Raw genomic sequence first — 27,894 nt, 5'->3', positions numbered from 1 at the left:
GCTATGTTTGTCATTTATCTCTATCCACAATTCCACGCCTTATACTCCTTACTTTCCAATCAGAACTCAATTGAACTCTACGCTGTCCGTTTTTATACACAGTGTTTTTTTTTTTTAACTCCGATAAGTGCGGGGTATGGCTAAGCTAAGTACATTTAAGAAAATTGAATGACATAGTTAATTTTTTTTCGTAAAAAGTACCTAACTAATAGCGTTGTTGTAACACGGACATTATATTTAATTCCACCAAAATATTGAATACTGATATTATTGACATTTCGAATATCGATCGTCCATGATAGTACTTGCCTTTTAGCAGCAAATGTAAAAACTCATACTAAACACTAATCAATAAGTAAACAGGCACTAAGGCAAGTATACACACTCGTGGGGGCCTTATTAGATAAAAATAAATCTTTTGGTATCTCAAAAATAGAGTTAATTAGAATACCGGTTTCTTTGAGAAAGTTACTTAATTTAAGCTCAGAAATTAACGTACTTAAAAACACCGTTTATTTTCTACACTGTAAACTATTGTTGTCTCTGGAACGGATATCGACTTAATTTTTGAGTTTTGACACTGAAACACAAAGTATTGACTTTAATAAATTGAGAAATATCCTATGGACGTCCTTTATGTCTATTTTCTTTGAATAGGCAAATCTTACTGTTAAGTACGTCAGGATATAATTAATAATATTAATAAAATGTTGTTCCCTAGTACTGCAGATGACGCCTATCTCGAGTGCATGCTTAATCTTTGTTGTCGCAGGGACGCATTGGCGCCGTCACCCACGAGACCAAGTAAAGCTTAGTGGAGACACTGGTAAGCTATCATAAAACACTGTAGTAAACTAGGAATAAACTGCTTATAGTTTACAAATAGACACAAGTACCTAACTTTTAAAAATTACTGATGATATTATGCAGCAGTAGATAAATGAGTAAGTCCTTTCCTAGTATTATTGTAAGCAAAACCGCACGTGCTACTTGCCTGCATAAAAAAAAAGTTTCGTTCGCTTTAACCAGTTATTGAATTACGACTCTATGAGAATTGCAATAAGATTCAAAATGTGTTGCGAGGCTGTGTGTGGTCAGTCTACGGTTACTGAATGCCGGCGAGTCGACCGCTAAAGAACCAGTCTAAAATGTGTGGTCGAAATGCGTCACAATGTCCCGTTATCGGAGAGCGAACTTACACTGGTTTTTTGAGCGTTGGACTAGCCCGCGCTCAGGTGCCAATTTGAATTACTTTTTGCAGGTAGTGGTACGTGCGGTTTTACGTTCAATAGACAAAGGATTAGCCGTTCGGGGCCAGCTACAAAACGAAGAACTACGAGTATCTACTGTAATTCCTAGTTCGTAGTTTCATTTAGGCCGCGTTCCCACTATGTCGTAACGACAGATAGCGCCGTAGCCTGTACATTGAGAGGTGTTAACATATAGAACGGTAATTGTCCTATTATTTTTTTATTATTATTATAGCCTCATTTATTCCTTAATTAATTAAAATACATAACAATTCGGTAATCATTTCACATGCAAAATAATTTAGATTGGCAATTTCACAATTCATATTAACAGTAAATTATATAAATTATTTACCTAATTTAATCTTAATTATTAAATGAAACATTATATTTTACTATTAAATACGGTTACGATTTGAAATAAGTAATTATACATTTTGTTATTTTATTTTTCAATATATGTCATGCATTAAATTATTTATGAATTAAGTGAAGGCCGAAGGTAATTGTCCTATAGTGGCTTATATGTTTCTATTATATATTAACGATTTACCTAGAGCCACACATAATGATACGATACTCTTCGCAGATGACACAACAATCATAATTAAAGACATGAATGGTGATTCTCTATGTCATAATATTACACAGACGCTAACAAATGTTACGAAATGGTTAGATGATAATAATCTAAATGTAAATCTAAAAGAACACAATTGATCCAATTCCAAACTTGCAAAAGTAAATCTTTTGATGTAACTACAGACTTCAATAGCGTGCAACTTAAGGAAACCGATGCTGCAGTTTTCTTAGGTATTCATATGAATAAATTTTGCAATTGGAAAGCCCATATCAACTACTTGTGTAATAAGCTAGATCGTTTTGTTTATGTCTTGTATCGTTTGCGTTCTATTGTCTCTGAAGCGGCTGCAACCGCAGCCTTTCACGGCTACGTAAATATAATACGTATATTCGATACGGCTTAATAATATGGGGCAACTCTACCGAGTCCGATAGAGTATTTAAAGCGCAAAAAAATGTGTGAGGTCATTGTGCGGGGCCCACTACCTAGATAGCTGCAGGCCATTATTCAAGAGAAAAAAGATACTCCCTTTACCATCCTTGTACGTCTTTGAAATGTGTAAATTTGTTAAAAATAATATACAATTGTTCAAAAAAAGGGCAGCGATAAACGGCACATATACGACCTAGAGATACCGACGCATCAAAGGCTAAAGCTGTTCCAAAATAACTGCTATTGTATGGCTATAAAGTTGTATAATTCTATTCCCGTTGGTATAAGAACACTAGAAGGAAAGGCTTTTGGAAAAAAACGGTACAGTTTACTGATGGAACATTGTTTTTATAACATAAACGATTTAATACAATATTTTAAAAATAATAATGTTTAGATTATTTAATTAAGTAATTTGACATCGACACATATTAATATTTGATTTAAATTTTTGACATTTTAATGGAATGCTTGTTTTGTTTGTAATTTATTTTCGTGCTTAATATTCGAATGCTGAAATTCCAGCCAGACATGTAAAGAACTGTACAGTTAACTATGGGAACATTGTTTTTATGACATTAGTGAATCAATACAACATTTTAAAATTCTTACTTTTTAGATAATTTAGTTTAGTAATTTGACATTGACACACATTGACATTTTTTTCCCCAATATTTTTCAGTACGGCTTCTTTAATATTTGTAATTTATTTTTGTGATTAATATTTGAATTCTGAAATTCCAGCCGAACATGTAAAGAACTGAATTTGTATACTAACAGCTTATCAACTCGTGTTTTATCAAATAAATGATTATCTTATCTTATCTTATCTTATCTGACCACTATCTGTCGTTACGACATAGTGGGGACGCGGCTTTAGGTAATTATACCTAGCAGAAGGAAAAAATATATTTACAGTACATATGGGGCTACTTTATAGCACTAGTGCGAGAAGTAGCATATTACGTTACTGTGTCGAACATTTAAAGGGCCATATGTACTGTAAAACGTTGTACGATACATGTGCGAATAGGTAATTCGCAACTCGTGTCGATTTAAAACACTCCCTTCGGTCGTGTTTTAATTTATCGCCACTCGTTTCGAATTTCCTATTTTTCGCACTTGTATCGTAATGTACTATTTCAGTTTGATTTTCACTTGGGATTAGTTAACTTAACCCTTGGGGCGCCTAGTCAATTGCCAGAAGGTCTTCAATTTTTGTACCCGTCTACTGCCTAGTCCCGGATCTGTACAAACTGTCTCAACTGCCTTGTGCCTTATCAGTCACCAATTTTATTCTAGCATATTCTTACTTAATTTTGAGATCTAAACACTTACAAATAGAGTTTTATATTACTTGCATTTCAATGCAATATAAGTCGCGGCAGTCAACGGGTGCACGTACGCGAGCCTATCCGGCGTTTGAGGGGGATGGGACGAATCCGGCACTAGGCATTTGACGGGTACAAGTATGTTTGTCGGTTCGGCGTTCCAGGGGTTAATTTGACAAGTAATAGGTAATTACATTTAGTAAGTATAATAGTGTTGTTTTATGTATATACCCTCCTATGTTTCGAGTCTCAAGGCCCTTTTATCCTAGCGTATAATAATAATGGCTTCACAGGAGATTAAAAAAAATCGTCAAGTTATACCCTTTAATATTTCAGGCACAAGAAGTCAAGGTGTTTGGAGTATTTTATAAATCATACAAGTGAATAAAGACTAATGTGTAATTAAAGATTAGGACATTATAATAGCGAGGTTTTAGTTAAGAGTCCCTCATGTTCCATTAAATTCTGTATTTTTTTTATATGTGTAGGACATGGTTTATAATATAACAAATAAAAAACCTGCATAAAAATAGACAATGACGTTTGATTATGATTAAGAACATGATTTTTCTTAGTTGTATTGTATATAATTTCTCATCTTTTTTGGGATTCCGTAGTCAACTACACCCTTATAGTTTCGCCATGTCCGTCTGTCTGTCCGAGGCTTTGCTCCGTGGTCGTTAGTGCTAGAAATATGAAATTTGGCATGGACATATAAATCAATAAAGCCTACAAAGTCGTACAATAAAATCTAAAAATTTAATTTTTATTAGGGTACAGGTCCCCTACACGTAAATTGGGGGTGTTTTTTTTTGCTTTAACCCTACAGTGTGGGCTATCGTTGCAAACTAACTAACTAACTAACTAACTGCTTTGGCTCAGCGATCATAAAAGAATCTTGGCCTCCGAAACGAGAGAACGCCACCGTTGCCGATCGTTGCAAAGGTCTTTCAAAACGAATAGGGGTCTTCAACAATTTTTTTTGATAAAGTGAATATATTCGGAGATAATCGCCCCGAAAGAAAAAAAAATGTGTCCCCTCCTCTAACTTTTGGACCATAGGTCCAAAATATGAAAAAAATCGTGGAAGTAGAGCTGAAGAAAGAAATTAAATGAAAACTATAGCGGACATAATCGGTTTAGCTGTTTTTGAGTTATCGCAAAAAGTTTCACTTTCATAGTAAAAAGACGTACAGTCAAGGTATCGACACGGACAAGTGCTAAAAATATATACACACTACTTTAATGTATAGGCAATAAGTTCGTGTATACATATTTTTGGCACTTTGTCCGTATCGATATTTAATACCTTGATTGTACATCCACAGTTAAATGTTATTACGACATTAAATGGGTTGTTAAAGTTATTTGGCATTATTCATGTAAATAATCTAAAATTTAAGATAAATATATCAATTTATGTACTAAACTTCCAAAAAATGAATTTTACGTGAAATGACAGATGTTTGATTCGACACGAGAGATACAAGATGATGTAACAAAAATAGTGAGGATCTGTTTAACCTTTTAACCGCTTATAATTTTTCATCAAGCGTGCACGTGTCGCCGCCGGTTAGGAACAAGTACGAACAAATTGCACGCAGGAATGATAACATAGTGGCATCGTTCAGACATGTAAGTTCGAATCGAAATGGCCTAGCTCCTCTATAATGGGTGACGTGATTGTTGCATGAATTGTAGACAAAGTACTTAGTCGTCTGAAAAACAGTCGACCCATTTGTCTGACCAGTGATGGTCATTGTCAATGATTGATTTTGGTTAGGTATAACAAATTGATGTGTACCTAGGTATACAAATATTATTATCTCGTCAGCACTTTCAAAGTTCAAAACGCCGCTCGGCCGCTGCGTTTTCTGTAATGTAATGCAACCCATACGTAGCGTTTTCTGTAATGTAATGCAACCTACATTTTTTACCTATAGTGATAAGGTAGGTACTTTGACCACCCTGAGAAACCTGTTTGATGGAAATTGTACCTGTTGACATGAAATGACGGCATAACTATTGTTGTAGATGACATCTATGTTTTTTGGTCGTTTGGTTATAGTACATTACTATAGAGGCCGGGAAACGTAGGATTGCAGGCCAAGTAGATATATACGGCTGAGCGTAGCGAAGCCGGATAGAGATACGCGGCCGGCAACCCGTTTTCTCAAACTTGCAATTAAAACAAAAAATTGTAGTCAATTTGTTTTGTGACGACCTACTCGACTCGCCACTCTACCAGCGGTGTAAAACCTTACGCGCGTAAGTCTGCGCGATGCGCCAACGCCGTTGCTTAGCAACGAATATGCACAACAAATCACCGTACCAAGCTAACTGAAGCTAAAAGTTGATTTTAGTTGATTGTTGGATACCAAGACGTTGTGTCACAATTTGACGTTAAAAAACAAAAGAAGGTTGCTTTACAGTCCTAGGTGTGTAAGGCAGTATGAAATTCCTTTACATATCATCTGCACTCATGCCACCTGATATGTAGTATTTCCGGACCTAATTTGACGTAAGTCATGTCATCATTTCATAGCAAGTTTGAGAAAATTTACTTTGCGGCAGTTTTGACGAAGCATCTGTAATGAACAACTGAGCATCTGTGATGAATCTGATTATTTGTCCAAGAATAAAACTTCAATGTAAAGCAGTCAAGTTCTATATTTCATCGTTTACTTAATTTATTTTGTACAAACTTCAACAATATATATAATAAATACTCAAGTAAACCTCTATCATTCAGCAAACTGAACTCACTTTTTTGTCATATATTTAAAGAAATAATACAATGATATCATAACTTATTGTCCTAAACTTAATTAAACACAACTTCTTTGTGCAAATATGCCTAATAGTAAAACGTTTGGTTTGACCAACACAAAAGGATGTTAAAGACCGTTCGTCGTATATATATAACAAGAAGTGAACGAAACAGGTCAAAGGAACAGAAAAACCAATTGAAAAATGAGCGGGTATGGCGGGGCGGCGCGGAGCGCGGCGGGGGAAGCGCCAGCACCGCGCCGGCCGCCACCCACGGTACATACTCTTCACGTACTGGTATTATTGCAAAATATGTGCAAAACGGTAAGCATCTCTTTTAGTTTACAATACACTGACTCTTTAAACTGCAACACGTAGATTGTCTTGCCTTTCAGTTATTCACATTTTATTAAAACGAATTGAAAACAACCGACACACAACTATTCGGTGACTTGTTCCATAATGAAAAGCGAAAACGTTTGTCGAGCACACGTTTACGTTTATTGCTTCAAGCTTATTTACGTAACGCTGCCTTATTCGCTGATTCCATACTAGATATAGGTATTATGAAAAATATGTGTTGCGACGTGCGATTTGGGATCTACCCGGCGATAAGCTCTCAATATTTACAGATTTGTAAAAAATTGACAACTTCCAAAGTTTAATTATAAATGAATTACGATAGTTCTTCACGGTATAGTGGCTCGGCAGCCTTCTGCGGCCGCGGACACTGGCGAGCGACGGATCGCTACAGAGGTGTCATTTGAAAAACAATACATACTCAATAATAACTACCTTACTCGGTAAGGGACGTTCGATCTCTTAGGTATTATCAATAAATCTTATTTGCTAGTTAAGGTGACTCTTTCAGTTAGCCGAATCGGTGGGTAGTCTGGGTTAGCGTTCTTTTTTCGTTAGTCGAAGATCGTCACAGCATTGAATGTAAATCGCGAGAGAAATACTCATGGAAGCAGTACCGGCCCGCTTGAAGTCGTCATATACGGAAGGCGGCGCGCGGGCGCGGCGGGCCGGGGGAAGCGGCCCGGGTGCCCGCGGCTCCGCAGTTAATGTAATCCGGGGAAAGGAAATTACATTAACTAGGTACCTACATGGAAAGTGCGCGTTACATAAAATGGCTCGATTCATATGATGCGTACTGAATTAGGACGGAAGTGAATTCTGGTACCGATTTCACAGCTGATTTGTTAAGCTTACATAGATATAACTTGCAAAAATTTGTCTAAACTCTCTTTATCTCGAGGGGACCGACGGTGTGCCGACCTCGTATAGAAAGATACAACGCAACGTCATTTCGGTACAGTAAGAAGCTTATAAACTGGAACTATTAAAACTATTACGGACAAAATTGATATGAATCGGCGCAGCCATTGCTTCTCTTAAGCGTTTATTAGATACGATTACACTAACGTCCAAACGCAACGGACGAGTTGAAGACGTTACAATGATTGTAATGATACAAGGTAATTTCGTTTAAAGTTGTTAAGTTTAAAATATTGGTGTGCTACATCAATGTGCTCGCTGCGTGGCCGGCTCGCGCGCAGGCGGCCCGCGGGCCGCGCTCGCTGCCGCCCGCGGGCCGCCGCGCCGCCGGCTGAAGCGGAACCGAACGAAGCAACGCACTCGCGCCGCGCTGTGCGACGCCTCACTACTCTAGCACGGGTATACGGATATTGTTCGACACCATTTCGGGGAAAAAAATGATATCTCACAATTTATTATCAAATCAACGATCTCCGTCATCTTAATTAAAAGATCGTATCGATTTAGAATTTACAGGCAGACAGTGATATTCATCGAATACAAAAATAAGCTTATAGAATTTCCTCACTATTATCCGATACCTTACATTACGTTATCAGTGACAAAAAACATGCTCGCTACAACGATTCTCTTAAAAAAACGGGTTTCTCTCACATGGGCAGGTTTAACGCGACGATGTAAATAGATACGAATCGGTACAATAAAATATAATAATATATATTACACTCGCGCGAACGTCAGTCGCAAAACAAACAGTCTCAAAAGCTTCGGCCACGCGAATATAAAACACTCCACTTAACACTTCGAACGTCTCTAATCGCGCACGAATTAACGTCCCAAAAAGAAACGGCGCGGACGCGCGGCGTGTGACGGCCGGGCGCGCGCGCGGCAGCCGCACCGCCGACTATGTACAGCGAACATCTAGCGTAAACAATAATCAAGTGCGCTTGGGCGGGCTGAGGAGCTCGGGCAGCGGTGCAGGCAGCGGCGCGTCGTCGACCAGCGCGGGCAGCAGCGCGAGCGCCAGCGCGGGTCAGACGGGCGCGGGCGGCGGCGCCGGCTCGGGCGGCCGCGGCGCCGCGCCCGCGCCCGCCAGCACCACCCGCGCCGTGCCCGCGTCCAGCAGCACGGCCGTGCCCGAGCCCGCGTCCGCCGCCTCCTCGCCGCCCGCGCCGCGCCGGTGCCGCCGCCACGCGTGCTGGATCAGCCGCGCGCAGTACTCCTCGCGCTGCCGCCACAGCGTCGACGACACCGGCTCGTACCCGACCTCGTCGGGCCGCCCCGGCTCGATGTCGCCCGTTTCTTCGATCGGGTTTCCTTTCCGCGCGAAGAAGTCCTTGGTGAGCGCGTCGAGGATGTCCACGCAGAACATCATGTCTCCGCGGCATATCGGGATATCCATCGATATGATCTTGTACTTGTTGGGCTTGTGGATCTGAAGCGGCGGCTCGAGCACGTCGAGGAACTCGGACAGCTGGTCGTAGCGGATATACTGAGTGCCGTCGGGGTCGAACCGCTGCCAGATCTCGTAGTACATGTCGTAGTCGTCGTCCGTCAGACCCTCTTGTACATCCTCCGTCGCCTGCGCAATCACATTGAAATTCGATTATTAACACTCATTTTATACAAAATACTGTCTGATTTGAATGTATTATGATTTACGGCCCGATTCGAAGAATGATTAAGACACATTTAAGATCTTGGAAAGATCTTTAAAAGGTTGATAACTCAACGACATGTCAAAATTGACATTTATTTCGATTCCGCTGTGATCCCAGTAAGATCTATCTACGATATTTCTAACATCAAAGTGACATTGGTTGCCCGAATCGAGCTGCTTCTGTCAATTATACGACACGCAAAACGATTATTAACACAAACGGGACTTAATCGCGTATTCTCTGGTGAACAGAGCACACGATTTTTGTGACCCTGAATATTTAAAGAGCGAGATATCGCACATTCAGGAGGTACTAAAAAGGAACGGCAAGAGGGAAACGTCCTGATGTCTCCAGACAACCGGCATTTCGGCCGAATGTAAAAGGGGTAACGGATAAGTTGGAACAGTACTTGGAAAGTACTCTTTAGACTGTTTACACCCCTTTATCCAAAGTCGCAGGGAGCCTAAGTTCGCCAAAGGACGTTATTCCTTTTCAGTCACCTGGCCTTTATAAAATTGATTGCAGTTGTGCTACCACCTACCTACCTTCCTTTATCAGGGAAACAAAGCGCACCATAGCAGAAAGAGTTAAGGAACATATCACAGCTGTCAAAAATCGTCAGGTGATCAAGTCTGCTGTGGCTGAGCATTTACTGGAGTCAGGACCAAACCACTGGATCGAGCTGCATAACCCTAAAATCCTTTCCACGGATCGCCATTTCTACAGCAGAAAAGTGCGGGAAGCCATTGAAATCAAACTTAATACGCGATTAAGTCCCGTTTGCGTTAGTTAATATTGTGTAAAAATCGTGAAAGTTTGATTATCAGTGTTACGCAAATCGATATCTAAATGATAACTTATCTAAACCAGAATTTATCGTTATCGTATCTCATTCTTCGAATCGGACCGTTAGCTAACATTATCACCCATTTTACAGGGTTCCAAAAATGTATTGTACTTTTAGTGACAGATTTGCGCAGACCAACTTATTTATATTTTATACCCCGTGACAAACAATAATACGAAGCTTACCTGAGAATAGTTCTCGAGAATGACGGCGATGTACATGTTGATGACGATGAGGAAGGAGATGACGAGGTAGGACAGCAGGTAGGTGATGCCGATGGTGGCCGAGCCGCAGTTGCCGGGGTACCCGCGCTCGTTGTCCGGCAGGTCGCACTCCTCCTCGTTGATGATGCCGTCCAGCACGCCGTCCCATCCAGCCGACGTCGACATCTGCACATTACGTTACGCTTAATTCATAATTCAACTTGGCGAGGCGTATTATATTATTAGTGTAAAAAGTAGCACACAAATATAACATTACATCACATTGGTGCTACCTAACGATGATAATTATTTCTTCTAATATTGAAAGTTCAAATTTTGGGAATTTCTCCCTATCATCATAGAGATAGAAAGTTAAATTGAAATTGCTAATATACCATTCCTACTGTTTGCATATTGTACCTACGCTACTCAAATCGAATTCTGAAATTGTAATAATATATTGTACACAATAATATGTTATGCATGCTTATCTATAATTAATTTAATTTTACTCGCATTTAATCTCTTTTGAGAAATAAAGTGTAAATATGACAGCATGATAACATTATAACAAAAATTAGACTCTCTATTTGTTTCTCATACAACAAAATATATATTGTGTCGTATTTTAAAAACCTAAGTTCGTCAGTGACCTGATTGTTAATGCTGCGTTTGCTACGCCGTAGCGCAGACATGTAGCAAGTCAGTGAAAATGTTTGCTCTGAAAATGTAGAATAAGAAGCTGGAACTCACTTGGAAAAGCAAAATCATGCTCTGCACAAAAGTCTTGAAATTATACACGTCGTCCAAGCCACCTTTGTCCTTGACGTGCATAAAGAACGACATCCCAAAGATGGCGAAGATGAACATGACGAGGAACAGTAGAAGGCAAATGTTGAATAGCGCCGGCAGTGACATGGCCAAGGCGAAAAGCAAGGTCCGGATGCCCTTGGCGCCTTTTACCAGTCGAAGGACTCGACCTACTTTCGCTACTCTTACTACCCTTAGTAGAGTTGGTGATACAAAATATTTTTCTATAATATCGCTCAATACCAAACCTGCGGAAGAAAGGTAAATGATTAGTTTGGTAGAGATTTGTATTTTGTGTATGAAAAAATAAAAGTAATACAGTAAATTGTAACTGAAACAAGGTATAATTAAAGATGGTATAGGTAAACTTACTTTATCTCAGGCCAGAAGAAATTGAACCTTACGTGAATGTGTAAAAGACTTTCTAATTATGTATGAACATCACACACGAAAAATCTTGAGTGTTAGGAGGGTTTCAAGGCACGAGGTTTTTTTAACAAACTTTGCCTCCGAGTGAAACACAAAAAATTTCACCACACCAACTCGAGGAAAATACATATCGTATAAAATACCAAAAAAAATAAAACCAAATCGAATTCAAATGAACGTAATAAAAAAAAAACATTTAATAGTCAATTCTGCCAGCTAACATAAGGAAACAACTCAAAATTTGCATCTTATTACTTTGCCCCTCATGTGGATAAAATATAACTTTCTCATTCGTTTCTGCACAATCAAGAGGGCCTTTACCAGTTGGTGTGTTGAAAATGCTATTTGACTTTAGAATAAAAACATGATTAAATGATCATACTTACTAAGAATAGAGAACATTACGACGACAAAATCGAACAGATTCCACGGTTCGACAAAATAATGGTAGCGTAAGGCGAATATTTTCAATAGGCACTCGGAACTGAATATCACGATGAATATCATGTTGAGATAGTCGAGCACGGTGCTGAACGTCTCCGTCTGCTGGTAGTGGTCCAACGTCATCGTCAGCATGTTGAAGCCGATGAACAACATGATGATCATGTCGAACTTCTTGTCCGTGCATATCTCGAACACTATTGCTTGTGGCCGCCACTGGAAACAAATAAAAAGTTACTATTATTCACATTCATAATTTTTCAGTGGTAAGTTAGAAAATATTCAAATGAGATAAGACTCCAATGTGTTGAAAAGACAAGCATAATAATGGACCCGGGTACGTCCTTAAACTACGTCCAAAAGAGAGGTATGGGCATTGTGAATGACATCACGCTTTGTGTGATAGGGCACAGCACAGCGGATGTCATTCCAGATCTAGTGCTGAGACCAACTGGGGAAGTACTTCCACCTTACCGAAAACCGCAGCCAAATAACACTAGACCCTACTCATAGTGTTGTGTTCCTGCCGGTGAGTAAGGTTGCTAGAGCACAACGAGGGTGGCGAGTGTTAGGGTCGGCAAAGCGCATGTGACTCCTCTGGAAATGCAGGCGTACATAGGCTACGGACACTGCTTACCATCAGGCGGGCCGTATGCTTGTTAGCCACCCACGTGATATAAAAAAAAACCCTTAGGTCTACCACGCTTTTGTACATGAAAATTAAATCCGCTACATACTACTTTGTACTCACTACTACAAAAAACCTACTTTACTTTGTAGCCACTACTTTGTACAGTCAGCGTCAAATACTTTGTAGCAACCAAAGTAGCCAAATAGTTCGGTACACCCTATATTTAGTATGGTGTACCGAACTATTTGGCCACTTTGACTGCTACAAATTATTTGACGCTGACTTTACCATAGTGAAGCTGCGTAGAGAAGTAGGTAATGAGTCTGTTGCAGATATTTTGGAAATAAATAATAAAAAAATAAAATGAAATATGCTTGACCACTACTGCATAGAAGTACGTATGCAGGGGATTAGATATTTATGCATCTGATTGTACTTAAGGGACAGATTTTTTTAACCGACTAAGATTTCAATAGGAGGAGGTTCTCAATTAGGTTGTGTGTTATTTTTATAGCTAAGAAATACTTCGTATTTTCGTGTGGCAAGGGAAATATACTTTATAAAGATCAGTATGAAATATATCTCTCACCTTAGGTCTAGGAATGGCTTTCAACGGTTTCTTGGAGCCCATCTTCTTCATGGCGTTGTAGTACTTCTTCTGGTCCTCCGTCATGAACATCTCGAGGCTGCCGCCGGCTTTCTTTTTCTGCTCGTTGAAGTTGTCGATGATAACTCCGATAAACAGGTTAAGAGTGAAGAAAGAGCCGAATATTATGAAGAATACGAAGTAAAGATACATGTATATATTTGTTTCTCGTATTGGTTGACGGCCGACCTACAAACATTTAAAATTGTGTTAAATAACGGGTCATAAAAAATCGTAAAACGTATAGCCGCAAGTGCGACATGTACCTATTTCTGTAGAATGCGGAATAAAGAGTTTGGTCAAAATTATTTTCGTTGTCTTGTTTCTGATCACTAACGCTTGTATTTCTGTATTTTATCAAAAGAATAACAAAAGACGAGTGCTATTGCACGTGTTTTTAGCTGTAGATTATATGAGAAAAATTAAAAAACTAAATTTCATCTCATACAAAAACTTATACAAATGTTTTTGTTGATTGGCAGAAAATGCCTTTTGGAATTAAGTCCGCCATTTGTACATATTTCTTTATTAGTGCAATAAATAAAAAGCACCTCTCCGTGAAACCACAGACCCAAAAACAAGAAAACAAAAAGAATTTTGGCCCAGTTAATCAGTAAAAATGACCGTTCATTCTTTGCCATCTAGACTTAGTCAATTTTAAGTATATCGTTTGGATTCAGCGATTTTTCTTTCCGTCCGTGATTGGTAACATTTAGAACTTACCTCTCTAGAATCAATGGCATCGTTCATGATCTGAATCCATCCCTTGAACGTAGCAACTTGGAACAGGCACAAGTAGGCTTTGCCCACATGATCAAAGTTCATAGGTGAGTTTTCCCATGTGTAATTTTCCAAGATGCACGCATTTTTGTCCGGAATGATTTCGTGGCTCAAGGTCGTGTGGTTCATATCGACGCACTGTAAAATCACACATTTGAAAAGATTATTGCCTAGTAGGGATATGATTGGGTAAATAAAATTGTTAACGAATTATAATATAATAGCATACCTTGAAGTATTTCCCAGCAAATAGTTGAACACCCATGATGGCAAAGATTAGCCAGAAGATGAGACACACCAGCAGTACGTTGAAGATGGAGGGGATTGCCTGTACTAAAGCATTTACCACCACCTACACAACATATAAGCAATTCAGTGTCTTCGTAGCGTCACAAAATATGAAGATAATAAATATGCCTGGTATGTATGGAATGCTTTATAAAATTAATTCGGTGAGTGAAGTGTGTCAAATGATATTGGGTAAGATTTGGTTTTAGATTTTCATATAAGTAATTAGTAACTATTACCTTTCTTTTTATTTTAACTATGAAAATACAGATTGATTGTATAATGAGTAGATAAGATTGGTATGATTGCTAAAATACATTTGGTGGAAGGTTAGCTAAGTATTTAGTGTAAATAGCAAGTAATTATGTGTAAAATTAATGTTATAATACACAACATAAAATTTAATATTAACATTAATAAATATACAAAAGGTACACTACATTTACATACAGTTTAATAAGTAGCACAAAGCATGCTTTAACATAAATATAAACTAATTGCACTCAACAGGAAATCATACAAGAAACTTACCGTTATAAGTTATAATTTAAATAATCCAGAATATGCGAAATACAGCTACCGCATGCCAATCGCCAAGAGAAAATACGATGTAGAATAAGATAAAAAGTCTAAAGTGCAGAGACTAAATTAACATTCCAAGTAACTATTACTAATAATCAGAAAAATCCAAGAGAAAAAGGAGACCAAAACATGACAATGATTGTGTCTGCCGAAATGAACCAGCTTGGACCGATTTCCGACTGACTCAGAATATGACCAATGATACTAAGCCATTCAAGGGTGCCACCAACGACTTCAACATGATTCACTACAATTTGATCGATAATGGACTAACTACCAATGATTTTGAAACGATTCGTGACTAAACTAAGTTATAAAACCAAAGAGACCAGATGTCAGATGTAGGATTACTGAATAGTTCGAGCGGAGATCGAGTGTTTGAGAATGTTGGTGAAGCTGTCGCGCTACGCGCTCGTGTCGGAGCTGATGCGGGGTGTGGTGGGGCGGGTGTGCGGGTGGTGTGCGTGGGCCCGAAGCAGGGTGGTACGTACCCTCATGCCCTGCATGCGGCTCATGGCCCTGAGCGGACGCAGCGCGCGCAGCGTTCGCATCGTTTTGAACGCCTGAATGCCGCCGGCGCCACAAAGCGCCGCTACGAAGTTTATAAGCGAGACCTGATGGAATCAAGGGTAATCATTGGATAAATGAGGCATCACACATGATAACTTAATAGATATTTAGTATTAAGTAAAGTAGTATTTGCTGAAGAACCTGGAACAGAAATGACGTCAACCAATCACAATAAAACCTATTATGGCTCAGAAAGCATTTTGATGAGAGAGGTTTGTAAAGAAGAAATGTAACCGACATCTAATCGAATCAACAGCGACCACATACATGGCGTTGAAGACTGTGTAAGTGAAGGCTCCAACCAGTTAGAAAAAAAATATCTCTAGATTATGTTTTATAAATAGATACATATGTATAATCATTTATAAGTTTATGTAATATAATTATGTAAAGAAACATCAATTGGTGTGCAAGTGTACACAAATTTTAGAGACCATTGTAGCTGCAGCATTGAACACATTATTTTATAGAAATAATAATAAATAAAATGTACTTAATGTAGAAGTTTTCATATGCCATGCAATCGAAAATTAACTGAGAAATGTGATCATGAGTCACCTGACTGGTGTATCGGTTAGGCATAGGTAGCCAATGTCAGGAGGTACGGGGAAGGGGAAAGATAAAGCAGTATCCACAGACAGACAAGATTACGACATCGAGAGCTTGAGGCAGCGAGAAGAGTCGACGCCTCCGCTGTGACACATCCAACAGTTAAAGCTACACGCTTTCATGCCGCGCTGCCCATTCGTATGAACTGAATTTCAAACGGCACTTCTATTTGACGTGTTATCAGGAAGTTGTAATATGATATATGTTTGGTAGTTCAATGAGCAGTGCGACGAGGACACGAGGCGCGGCCTGTAGCGCGGCGCGTACTCACGCGCATGCCCTCCCATCTGGACACGGCGCGCAGCGGGCGCAGTGCGCGCAGCGTGCGCATGGAGCGGAACGCCGGGATGTCGTCCGCTCCCGCCATCACCGCGCCGTGGTTAACGAGCGACAACTAACGTCACACACCAACGTTACTCTTTGTTCCACTACCCTTAATTAGATACTGTAATGCCATCATTTCCAGCTGACGAGACAAGGTAAGTCTCGAAAATAAGGAGTGAAATTTGGTTTAAATTGGAGATTATTTTGGTTACTCTTCGGAAATATTTACATAGGTAGCTAAAGCGTCTAGTGTTCATACTAGAGCAGACTGCGGTGGACGTTCGGCCTTCTTGTTTCTGGTACATTTTTCAGTTGACTATTATGTTGTTAGAGAATGTTAAGTACCTACTTAAATAAAATTTAATAGTTTTGAAGCCTTATGTTTTGGGTTTTTTTTTGTTTCGCTACAAAAGTTAGACTATTCCCATACTGACGATGCGTGTGGAGTAGCGAGGGGAGCGATATTTTAATATCTAACACGCGCTGTACAATGCGTCTACGAGCAAAACGTATAATGTTAGGTATCTGCTCCTGTGATCGGCAAGGCAAATTGCGATGTCAGTATGTGAATCGCTTTAATGGCAATTAAAATTAAGTTATAAATAAAAGAGATGATTACCATGACGATAATAAAGTCGAGCCAACACCAAGCGTTGGTGAAATACTTCTGAAACCCGAGGGCGAGCCACTTGATCAACATCTCGAGGAAGAAAATAACGGTGAAAATGCGGTCCATATAGTACAAAATGTCTTGGAGGATTGGTCGATGAGGCAAATGTACATCTTCTAAAGCCTGAAATTATAGATAAAGAATTGATTACTTTTTGTTCAACTGCAGTGGAATCAAAACAATATTGTGTTAAAGGAATACGCACCAAAGCCAAACTACTGAGCAAGATCATAGTAATCACAGCCGTTTCAAAATAGGTGTTTTCTATCAGTCTAAAAGTCTTTAATCGAAGCATGCCCCAGCCTTGCCAGAATGGGGAATCGTCGTCTCCGGCGAGGAAGGGGAACTTCTGATAGCAAGGTTCAGGACAGCAGTCGGCGGGCGTGTCGTCGATCACGTCTTCGTCGTTAGCGACAATGTCGTGTTTGGGGATGCCATCCATTTTACCCTCTTCTTCTTCTTCTATTATTTCTGCAATATATAAATCAGTTTAGAGAACTTATAAGGGCAACAGTAAATTAAGCATGTTCGGTCAGCCCCTTTTGATATATATATATATATATATCTAGTAAGCAGCATTCTTGTTTGAGTAATCTCACCTTCTTCTAAACCTAATTCTTCCTTGCTAGCATCTTTCTTTTCTTCCCCGTCTATCGTATCAGCTGAACCTTTATGACTTTCATCTTTAAACGACCTATTTTTATGACTACCGTATGATTTCTGGCTTATCGTATCGTCATCCTGAAAACAGAACAGTTATAGGTCTGAGTAATTTTTTTGTCTTATTAATCATAAATAATGTTTATTTTTTGTAAGCATGCATACCTGTATAGGATAGCCGAGATGATTGAGCTCGCAGTCTAAACGATTGTCTCTATGATTATCCGTTATGGCGTTAATATTGTTCATCAATATCTTTCCTTTCTTGTACTTATTGTCACCTGAAAGTATACCATTGACTTCTTAGGGACACCAGGTTATCACTTTTCCTACTACTATGTTTGTCCCGAATCGTTTGTGTTACCTGGTATAGTGAATTCCATGCCGTCTCCTATTGCCACCTCGACTTGGTCCTTGAGTTTCTTGTCCTTGTACAGGACGGCGTCGTCGAGATCGGTGCCAAGCTCCAGCTCGTTGTCGACGCGCTCTGAGGACACGCAGCGGCCGCACAGAGCCGCCTTTAAGCCTACGTGCCGAGTGTCCGCACACGTGCCACACGCGACACGACGCCGCATCCAAGCATAGAAACCAGACCAGGACGAACAAACTTAACATCATTTGTCTGAATTATGTCAGTCACAATAAATCCTTGAATTGATAACAGGTTTCTTTTATAACATAATTTTTCATTGACTCGACATAAAGGTATAAATCGTTATGAATGTATTACTAATTGACTTACTCTTTTTTAATTAAGTACATATAACAATTTTTCGTAATTTTAAATTGCTGTAATTATAATAACCAAAACAATAACTGATAAAAAAAGATAATTGGAATTTTATTTACATGCACAAATCACAATCACACAAATAAAGCAGCACAACAACATAATTTCAGATCGACAGTAAAAACCACACAGTGGGAAAATAAACAACTAAAAGAATTTAATTAACTTGTACAACAACATATACGACAACAACAACAACAATAGTGTATTGACAGGAATCTAAGAGTGTTCGTCCACTGAAGGTGAGCGAAGCAAAGCAAACGTGGTTTGTTCTACAAAAGGTTAAGTAAAATAACATTTGAAAATCATCCTCACCAATTTAAATAGCCACGGAAACTTACTATTATTTTACCATAGCTATTTTATACAAGTAAAATGTACGAGCGCCACTCATTTGTTTTGCTTTGCTGGATATTGAGCGCACATTTATTTTATTACACTCAATTACACGTCTGCAATCTACACTTGGATGTAGGGGCACAGGCAACGCACAGTGATACGGATCATAAGGTATCGAAGGGTACAAAACCATGCTTTATTTTACATAATTGACGTTAATCACACAACAAAAACCATGCTACGGGTGGCTTAGTAGGCACGAGGTATGGTAATGAAGTGGGAAGAAATTGACACATATTATAATAGTAAGTAAGAGTATTCAAGGATGCGACATGTTTAATAATGTCCAAGTAACAATTATGGCTTATATATATTATAATAAGAATAGAGCCGTCAGTTACTTATTGGCCTAATACAGAGCGGCCCCTTACGGAACGATAAGGATATGATGGTGGCGGCATACCAAATAGGCATTACACTTCTTTTTAACGGTATTATTTACGTATAGTTTGATTATGTATGTCAGTTAATGTACTGATGTTTTATTATTTAAAACGGTACAACTATATCCGAATAAAATAAATCATATTAAGCAGGTGATGGAACATGTCCCTTAGGTAACTATTTGTTCAGTGAATATAAGAGATAAGAATCTACACTCGATAATAGGCACATCTAGCAGATACAGTATGAGTAGATATATTTATATATTTAGTAGCACACCGATAAGGATACGACATGCTACGACAACTCGGCACACATCTTACCGGGGGCGTGTATAGATATCTGATTGGTCAACTTGTTCTTCAGTAGTTTCAGGAAGTCCGCTATACTCCGCTTTATCCAGTTGATGAACCTTGATATCCGGTTGATGGCTTCTGCGATTTTATTCGTTTCCTGGTCGGCAGTGGGCGTAGATAAACTCGAGGATCCAAAATTTGACAGTAACAGGGCCAAGAAGAGGTTAAGTACCTGAAATGTATTTATTGTTTAGCTTCGTGTTTTAATAGTATATTGTGTATTAAGGGCGGCAAACAATAAATTGAAATGAATTGAAGCCTGAATCCGAAGATGAGGGCTTTATTAACGCGAGTTTATAATTCCTGTACTACCCGTGGCCCACACAATGTTTATCATCACACTTGTGAGAAAAAAAGGGAAATAAATAATACTTTTGCCTAATTTCGTAGCCCTTGATCGAAATTTAGGATTTACGGACCGCATTGGTAATGAAATTAAAGAGTAATTATTTAATATACTCACCACAAGATTGCCAATGACAACAGTGGCCAGGAAAAAGGGAATACAGGAGACGTCACCGACCAGCATGCAATCCCACATGCTCTCTATCCATTCTCCGCAAAGCACTCGGAACACGATCATGAAGCTGTGCATGAAGTCCGTGAAGTTCCACCGCGGCAGGTCGCCGTCAGGGAACCGATCCACGTAATCTGACGACGGAAACGTATATTAAATATTGATTTCTCATACATAGGCGAATTAAGCAAATATCTTTTTGAAGCTATCAGTGGTGACTAAAGCTGATAATGTTATAGTTTCATTTTAAGCGTAGTTGGAGCTAAAAATAGATTCCTAAAGCTGTTCATCAAATAATTACGCGAAAATAAGCTAATACCATTCTTATCTACTTGATACAAAATACATGCATTAGAAACCTTAACTGACTGGTTGAAAGCATTCACATGCATCAAGGCGCCTAATCATAGATACTGTTAGGAAGTAACTTACTAAGTAGTCCGTTTCTACGCAAACATTCGAAAGGCCAAATAAGGGTAAAGTAAGAGTTGAAGTGAAGCTGGCGATGTTTCACAAGTGAGGCGCCTTTACTAGGGGCTTTGGGGTCCATTTACTCAAGTGCCTGACTTACTCGGCCACAATCCAATCGGCGACAAGACAGAGCATAACGGTGTGACGCACAACAACACAATAGTCGCTAGTCAAAAACGGCGACGCGCCCGACAAGTGGGGAAACTAATAGCCAGCTAGTTACTATAACATCTACAGGTAGTGCAAAAAGCTTTCTCATTTCAAATTTTTTACATTGATATATTATTATTAAACATCACACCAAGCCTGGAGCCTGTGAGAAAAGTTTTTTCACTAGAGCTGTAACAGGGTTAACGAGCTAAACGTCCAATTAACTTAATTATGAAATGGCAGTCAATGTATTTCAGTTTAGGAAATCTCTTAATTAATGGCTATTGATTAATAACCATATAGTAATACTTAACTATCCGACGTAATTATGTCAAATCAAAAGGAATGTATGTGGAAATTCATAAATCAATTAATTAACTAATTATTTTACCGGCTGTTTACTTTTCATAATTTGTTTCTCAAATAAATTGCTTAATGTAATCATTAAAACGGCATACATTACTAGCAATTTATATAAAATAAATTATGTAGCAAATGGCAAAGTTGTATTCTAAAATACATTGACTGACTTGATAGAGAGCGCGTCGCCTTTCCATCGAGACACGTCCAATTAAACACCAATGAACATGCAACACTCCCACCAATATCACTTACCCACGTAATTTTTCCCGAAAAGTTGCATACCCATCACGGCAAATATGAAAATAATGATGCACAATACGAAGGTCAGGTTGCCCAAGGCACCCATCGTCCTACCCATTATAGAGATGAGTAAATTAAGTGTCGGCCATGACTTTGCCAATTTGAATACTCGAAGCTGCAAGTACAAATTGTGAAATGAGGCGTCACACAAGCTCACTCTTCGGCGCTTCACCTATGCTACTGCGTCCTAACCGCAGGTCCACAACCACGCGCATCGCTCACGCGTCTAACAATACAGAACTGATGATGCCGGTGGTTCTGAACCTGACCAATGTATAGCGAATGTGTGCTCGAGTCACCTAACAAATGTGCACTGCTTTGTTTTTGTTTGAGTGGGATATATGTTTGTCTTTTAAAATGTGAGAGCTTTTTAATACCAATATCATATGTTAACTCTTGTCATATCGGCTTTTAATTTAAATAATTTCCGCCAGATAGTAAAGACATAGATCCCATCATCGACCTAATGCATCGAAATGCCCCGGAAGCGAAGCTGCAATCATCTAGATACTCGATGCGAAGCGGGTTATGTCATGAGTCAAGCGTGGGCGCGGCGCGGGAGCGCGCGCGAGCCACATGCCGTGTTAAGCCACAGCGCGGACCCGCTGTTCCTTATGAAATGTTCAACCAAGCCCGGTGTAAAATATTTAGAGGTGTTAAGCTGAATCAATAATAAAGCTTAATTGTTAGAGATGCGGAATTGTCTTTCAAATTGAACCTGTGTAGTTCTTGCCAAACAACTGCATCCCCATCACGGCAAATATGAATATAATGATGCAAAGTACAAAGGTCAAGTTCCCTAAAGCTCCCACGGTCCTACCCATTATGGATATAATAAGGTTTAGGGCAGGCCAAGACTTGGCCAGTTTAAACACACGCAGCTGAAAATATTTTATAACATTTACATAAGGTATCATTATGTGTAACTGAATGTGTAATGTTCATACCGACAGGTAAATACTAGGAGTGGCTTGTTTTGATTTTGATGGCAAGATCATGTTCAGTGTATGCACCAATATTCATAAAACGTGTAAATAGATATGTATAGTATTTATCAATATAATTAATATAAGATCATCTTTTTCCATGTTAATCAATTTCAAAATTTCATGTATTTTATAGTCAGTGTATTAAATAATGAACGGCTGTCACTTACCAAACGAAATGAACGCAACACTGACAAACCCTGAACACCTTCCAGTCCCAACTCCAGTAATGATAAGGCCACGATGATGAAATCAAATATATTCCAACCCTCTTGAAAGTAAAATTTTGGACTCATTGCTATTAACTTTAATGTTGCTTCTATGGCGAATGTTGCGGTGAAAAACTGCAAGAAAAAAATCATAAAACATAAATATCATAAAGTTTTTAAAACTAAATGATTAATTAGTAAGTAAGTATACAAAATAATCCTGTAGAGGTGTAGAGGAAGGCTATTGGATATGTTTTTCTACAAATTAATTTATGGCACAATAATTGAGTTCTTTCTACGCCGTAGCGCGTAGCAGATATTTCCTGCTACCAATGGCGAAGTGTTCAATTCCAATGAGTTTACTTAATCCTTTAACGCGTGTCATAAAAAAATATTTTTCACCACACCGACTGGTAAAGGCCCTCTTGATTGTTCATAAACGAATGAGAAAGTTGCATTTTATCCACATGTGGGGCAAAGTAATCAGATGCAAATTTTGAGTTGTTTCCTTATGTTAGCTGGTAGAATTGACTTTTAAATTATGATTTTGAATGATACATTTTATATTGCGTTCATTTGTATTTGATTTGGTTTGATTTTTTTGGCATTTCATAGTTAGTATTTTCCTCGTGTTGGTGTGGTGAAAAATTTTGTGTTTCACTCGGGGGCAAAGTTGTTGTTTAACCGCTCGTGCTAATATTGAATAGAATAGAATAGAATAGAAGAAATGTATTCAGAAAACGCTTAAGTTTAAGTAATACATGAGACGACAGAATCAATTTATTATTAAGCGTCACTGAAAAGGTCTCCACTCAGCTTAATGTCAAGATACCACCTAAGGATCTCGACGCTGGTCTTCCGTGGAAATCTTTCCGAGAGAGCACAGCTACACGCTAAAGTACAAAATTTTATATATTTAAGTTTAGATACCTGAGCAAGCGAAAGATTCCAAAATTGAACCACGAGCGTAGCGAGTGGTTCAAGAAATGGAATCTTGAGCCTTGTGAGGGTTTCAAGGCACGACAAGGCACTTGTTAAACAAATAACTATTGTTTAAATCTTTAGTAGCTGTCAATAGAGTTGAATATTATAACTGCCATGTATGGTTGCGGTAAAGGTGTAAACATTTGTTTAAAACTACTTACTCTCCTTTTTGAAATCATGCATCTACTTATAGTTATAATACATATGTTGCAACAAAATGTAGGTCTCTATTTATGAGTACCTTAGTCTGAACGAAGATTGAAAAATAAACAAATAATACTTACATAATTGCCGCTCTTCAAAGCCTTTTCCATATCTTTATTCATGTCGTGGTGGTCGAGAGCCATGAACAACGTGTTGACTACGATACACAGCGTGATAAACAATTCCACGAACGGATCGAACACCAGCAGGGCGACGTACTTCTGAAACTCCAGCCACAACCAACAGCAGTCCCACACACAGAACAAGTCTATCCCCTTCCATAGGCAGTCTAGCAGCCGGTCCTTTAACGTCGGCCCGTCCTCATCGTCTTCCGCTGTTTGGAAGTAGTATACTGTTGACACTGTGGTTCCGTTTACCAGCGAGTGTGAGTGTGTGTGTTGAGGAGAGAGAGAAATAATTTTGTTAGTATTCGCTCATTATCTAAATTATCAGGTAATCGAGGTGATGCCAATTTCGATCGTCAGTAGTTGCTTTTTATTAATTGGGTTCGGCATCGAGAAATTTTATGAACTAAGTATACTTAGTTTATTTTTATTATCAATATCCATATTTTTTGTTACGTCGTAGGCTGTCATTTATATCTTTTGTTTCATCAAAAATGCTCATGCCCGTGGCATTCAAAGGGGGTGGCTGGCGGATTGCTGGCAAAATGGACTTTTTGAATGCGATGTCCTGAGGACCACTATAGTGCGACTGTAATTTCGTGCAAATCAAACCCAAACTGTTCTGGCGGTGACATTCATCTTTGTATCAAGATAAAAGCTTACCAAAGTTAACTACACAAAATGCAACTATGATGAATTACTCCATTTGATAATTTTGTTTCTGAAGGCCCAAAAAATATGAATATCGAGGCTTATCACAGGTTTATTAAGCAATACTCAGCTCAAAATTTACAAATATTATTTTTTTAACCTTAAGATAAATATCGAACACTCAGGTATCATGCACTAAACTGTACTTTACAAACTCATATCGACTAGTAATCCATGCGTCCAACAAAAATATAAACATGCGTGTGCGTGAACAACGTATTGTAGACAACCGCCTAAAAGTTGGTTGAGACAAGCAATTTCAAAACATTTTGTGACTAAAAGGTTACAAACGGACACAAAATGTATCGAATGGGCAAGTCTCTAAATTGACTGCTAGGCGGCAGGCTACAATAGTTTAAAGTAGCGTCAGACATTTAAGGTCCAAATGTGATTAATGTTTAGTGCCATGGTGAATTCAGAAAGCGGAATAAACACATTGCCAAAAGTATCATTATTTGTGTAATCAATCAGTTCAAATGTCTGTTTGTGGTTTTTAGGCAATAGAGTTTTTGCTGTATAAACTGAGCAATAAGTATATAGTGAATCGTGAGCACTGATTGAACACTTGTTATGGTAAAACGCAGCGGAGATGTGTGTTACTACTCTAAAGGCGCATCACACACCACAAATAAAGGAATGCGTGTATTACGTTAAACACGCATCTTGAAGATTAGTTTTATGGATCTCTCACTCCATAGATGCCTCTGCCAGGTGCTGGTGCTCACACAACCATCGCGACAATAAATGACACCCTTATTGTCTTTACCTACTGTTGCCAATTATGCTTTTCTTCATTCGCATAATGAGCAAATACCATCGTGTATAAGTGTTGTGAGTGTTGAGTGTAAGCGTTATATTGACATGTTAGGCGAAAATTTCGCCGTGTGTTTTAAACAAACTTATTTAAAAATGTAGGAAACCTTACATAACATTTTATTGACACAGTGAAATTAAGAAGCAAATTTAATTAAAACATGACATGACTTAGCACATTAAAAAAAAAACATTGACATTAAAATAAGATGTAATGCACAAGACAGACAGCACCGACATCAACTTGTAAAGTAGTCGGTTACAAGAGAGTCAATATCTTGAAAGTGGTCCGTACCGTTCTGATCGCTGGCTCTGCTTTGCCGCCCGGCTTGTTCTATTATTTCATTTAGTACCATTACATCTGAAAGTTATCAAAATATTAATTACTTATACTACCTATATGCATCATGTACAAAAGCTATATGTAGTTATCGCCAGCTGCGTAAGTCCTATTGATATGTATGGATACATGTACTATTTTTTACGGCTTAACTTCTAAAACGATTTTATTAATGTATTTGAGAACCCTGGGGATGGACAGACGTAAGCTATATATAATAGGTTATTTTTGGAAATCCACCAAAAGGAAGATAAAATGACAAGTAAATATACAAGTTAGGTAATTAATTTACATTTCAGGAATGATCCACATTAAGATTAGTAGGTCGACGTCGGAAGGGTGCGTTAACGCTCAACAGTGATGGACATCTTAAACATACTAAGTGAGTTTGTTGAACGTTACCTCTCATATCTACTACGTTAGGCTGCTGCGATGACTCTATAAAAGGGTTATCGTTTGAAGGCTTCAGTACTTTCCCAGCTTCGTCCGTGCATTCACTCATTTCCTAAAGAAGAAATATTTTTATTTTAAATTGTCACATTAAATGGTGCATTTAAACCATTACTATGTAGAAAGGGAGTGTTTATAATGGAAGATTTCAGACTGTATTAGAAGTAGATCAATAAATGTATAAAAAAATATTACAGTTTGTAAAACAAAACTTGCACCAGTTAATAAAAACAACGGCGGAAACAACAGTTTCGTGCTTAAAAATACACTTAAGTACATATTATCCGATCAGGCGCGGAGCTGACAAGGAATCCAGAGACCCAACGGCCAACATCTAAACATTAAAAATCGTTACCGTTCTTGCATATTCGAGCGACAAAGAGGCAGATAATGTTTTTCGATGTTGGCGGCAGGCCCTCTGAACTCCATTTCAGCTTCGCGCCTATCAGTGATATGACGTGTACGATGACTCACATATTCTCTGAGCGGGCGCGAGGCGAGCGAGGAGTCCTGCCGCTGTGGCGGGTAGGCGTGAGGCTGCGAGGTGATGCTCTGGTTGCGCGAGGCGGAGCGACCGCGCAGCCGCGCCTCCTTGGTCTGCGGCTTGCCGCCCAGCAGGTCGCCGTGCGAGGTGTACGACAGGCGCGACTGGTGGGATGTGTAAGATGAATGTCGGGAACCTGAAACCGGTGTTGCGGAGTTCTTTAGCGTAAGCTTTAAATCTTTAGGATGATGTAGATGATTTTTTAATTTCAATAAATTTACTATAACGACTATATTGGCGTCACCACGGGGGTCAGTTAATAAACTTTTTTTTTTCTAAGTTTTTTTTTAAATACCACGTCGGTGGCAAACAAGCATACGGCCCGCCTGATGGTAAGCAATCACCGTAGCCTATGGACGCCTGCAACTCCAGAGGTGTTACATGCGCGTTGCCGACCCTTTAAAAACCTGTACACTCCTTTTTTGAAGAACCCCATACCGTATACCTTCGACAAAACCTATACCTATTTATATAAGTTCATTCAAAAACTAGGAAACTTAAAAATAAATAAATAATAAATATTATAGGACATTATTACACAAATTGACTAAGTCCCACAGCAAGCTCAATAAGTTGAGGGTACTTAGACAACTTAGATAAAACATTCACATTATAATTTTCAGATCCTATCATTCTTAACTAAATGCGCAATAAAAATTTAAAAAAAGCGGCCAAGTGCGAGTCGGACTCGCCCATGAAGGGTTCCGTACCATTTATGACGTATTAAAAAAACTACTTACTAGATCTCGTTCAAACCAATTTTAGGTGGAAGTTTTCATGGTAATGTATATCATATGTTTTTTTTAGATTTTTCATTCTGTTATTTTAGAAGTTACAGGGGGGGGACACACATTTTACCACTTCTTTGGAAGTGTCTCTTCGGTTTGAAGAAAAAAGATTTTTCGAGTTTCAGTTCTAAGTATGGGGAACCCCCAAAATTAGTGTAAAAATCCTAATGCGGTTCATAGAATACATCTACTTACCAAGTTTGAACAGTATAG

General features: G+C 38.7%; 1 protein-coding gene across 29 annotated transcripts in view; it reads right to left on the bottom strand.

Annotated features, from left to right (window-relative positions):
* Positions 1 to 6,248: 6,248 nt before the first annotated feature.
* Positions 6,249 to 27,894, bottom strand: part of LOC133526787 (sodium channel protein para) — a 108,160-nt gene continuing 86,514 nt past the window's right edge. For 5 of the 29 annotated variants that reach the window (XM_061863542.1, XM_061863549.1, XM_061863554.1 and 2 more), the window contains 21 exons: positions 26,824 to 27,029; positions 26,302 to 26,404; positions 25,855 to 25,920; positions 23,991 to 24,271; positions 22,684 to 22,857; positions 21,480 to 21,642; positions 20,190 to 20,377; positions 19,694 to 19,898; positions 18,162 to 18,284; positions 17,963 to 18,078; positions 17,737 to 17,878; positions 17,343 to 17,608; positions 17,087 to 17,260; positions 15,456 to 15,578; positions 14,324 to 14,446; positions 14,038 to 14,232; positions 13,258 to 13,503; positions 11,983 to 12,253; positions 11,111 to 11,415; positions 10,340 to 10,543; positions 6,249 to 9,228 (listed from right to left, as the gene is read on the bottom strand). In XM_061863542.1, coding sequence (XP_061719526.1) covers positions 8,680 to 9,228; positions 10,340 to 10,543; positions 11,111 to 11,415; positions 11,983 to 12,253; positions 13,258 to 13,503; positions 14,038 to 14,232; positions 14,324 to 14,446; positions 15,456 to 15,578; positions 17,087 to 17,260; positions 17,343 to 17,608; positions 17,737 to 17,878; positions 17,963 to 18,078; positions 18,162 to 18,284; positions 19,694 to 19,898; positions 20,190 to 20,377; positions 21,480 to 21,642; positions 22,684 to 22,857; positions 23,991 to 24,271; positions 25,855 to 25,920; positions 26,302 to 26,404; positions 26,824 to 27,029 — 4,223 coding nt within the window. In that variant the 3' untranslated portion in view covers positions 6,249 to 8,679. Of the gene's footprint in view, positions 9,229 to 10,339; positions 10,544 to 11,110; positions 11,416 to 11,982; positions 12,254 to 13,257; positions 13,504 to 14,037; positions 14,233 to 14,323; positions 14,447 to 15,455; positions 15,579 to 17,086; positions 17,261 to 17,342; positions 17,609 to 17,736; positions 17,879 to 17,962; positions 18,100 to 18,161; positions 18,324 to 19,693; positions 19,899 to 20,189; positions 20,378 to 21,479; positions 21,643 to 22,245; positions 22,409 to 22,683; positions 22,858 to 23,990; positions 24,272 to 25,854; positions 25,921 to 26,301; positions 26,405 to 26,823; positions 27,030 to 27,894 lie in introns of all 29 variants that reach the window. The other 24 variants (XM_061863539.1, XM_061863546.1, XM_061863553.1 and 21 more) reach the window with 12 other exon arrangements.

The sequence above is a fragment of the Cydia pomonella genome, chromosome 17, assembly GCF_033807575.1.
Source record: "Cydia pomonella isolate Wapato2018A chromosome 17, ilCydPomo1, whole genome shotgun sequence".
Lineage (NCBI taxonomy): Eukaryota > Metazoa > Arthropoda > Insecta > Lepidoptera > Tortricidae > Cydia > Cydia pomonella.
Note: the sequence above shows the minus strand (reverse complement) of the source record. Positions and strands in the feature narration are given on the sequence as shown.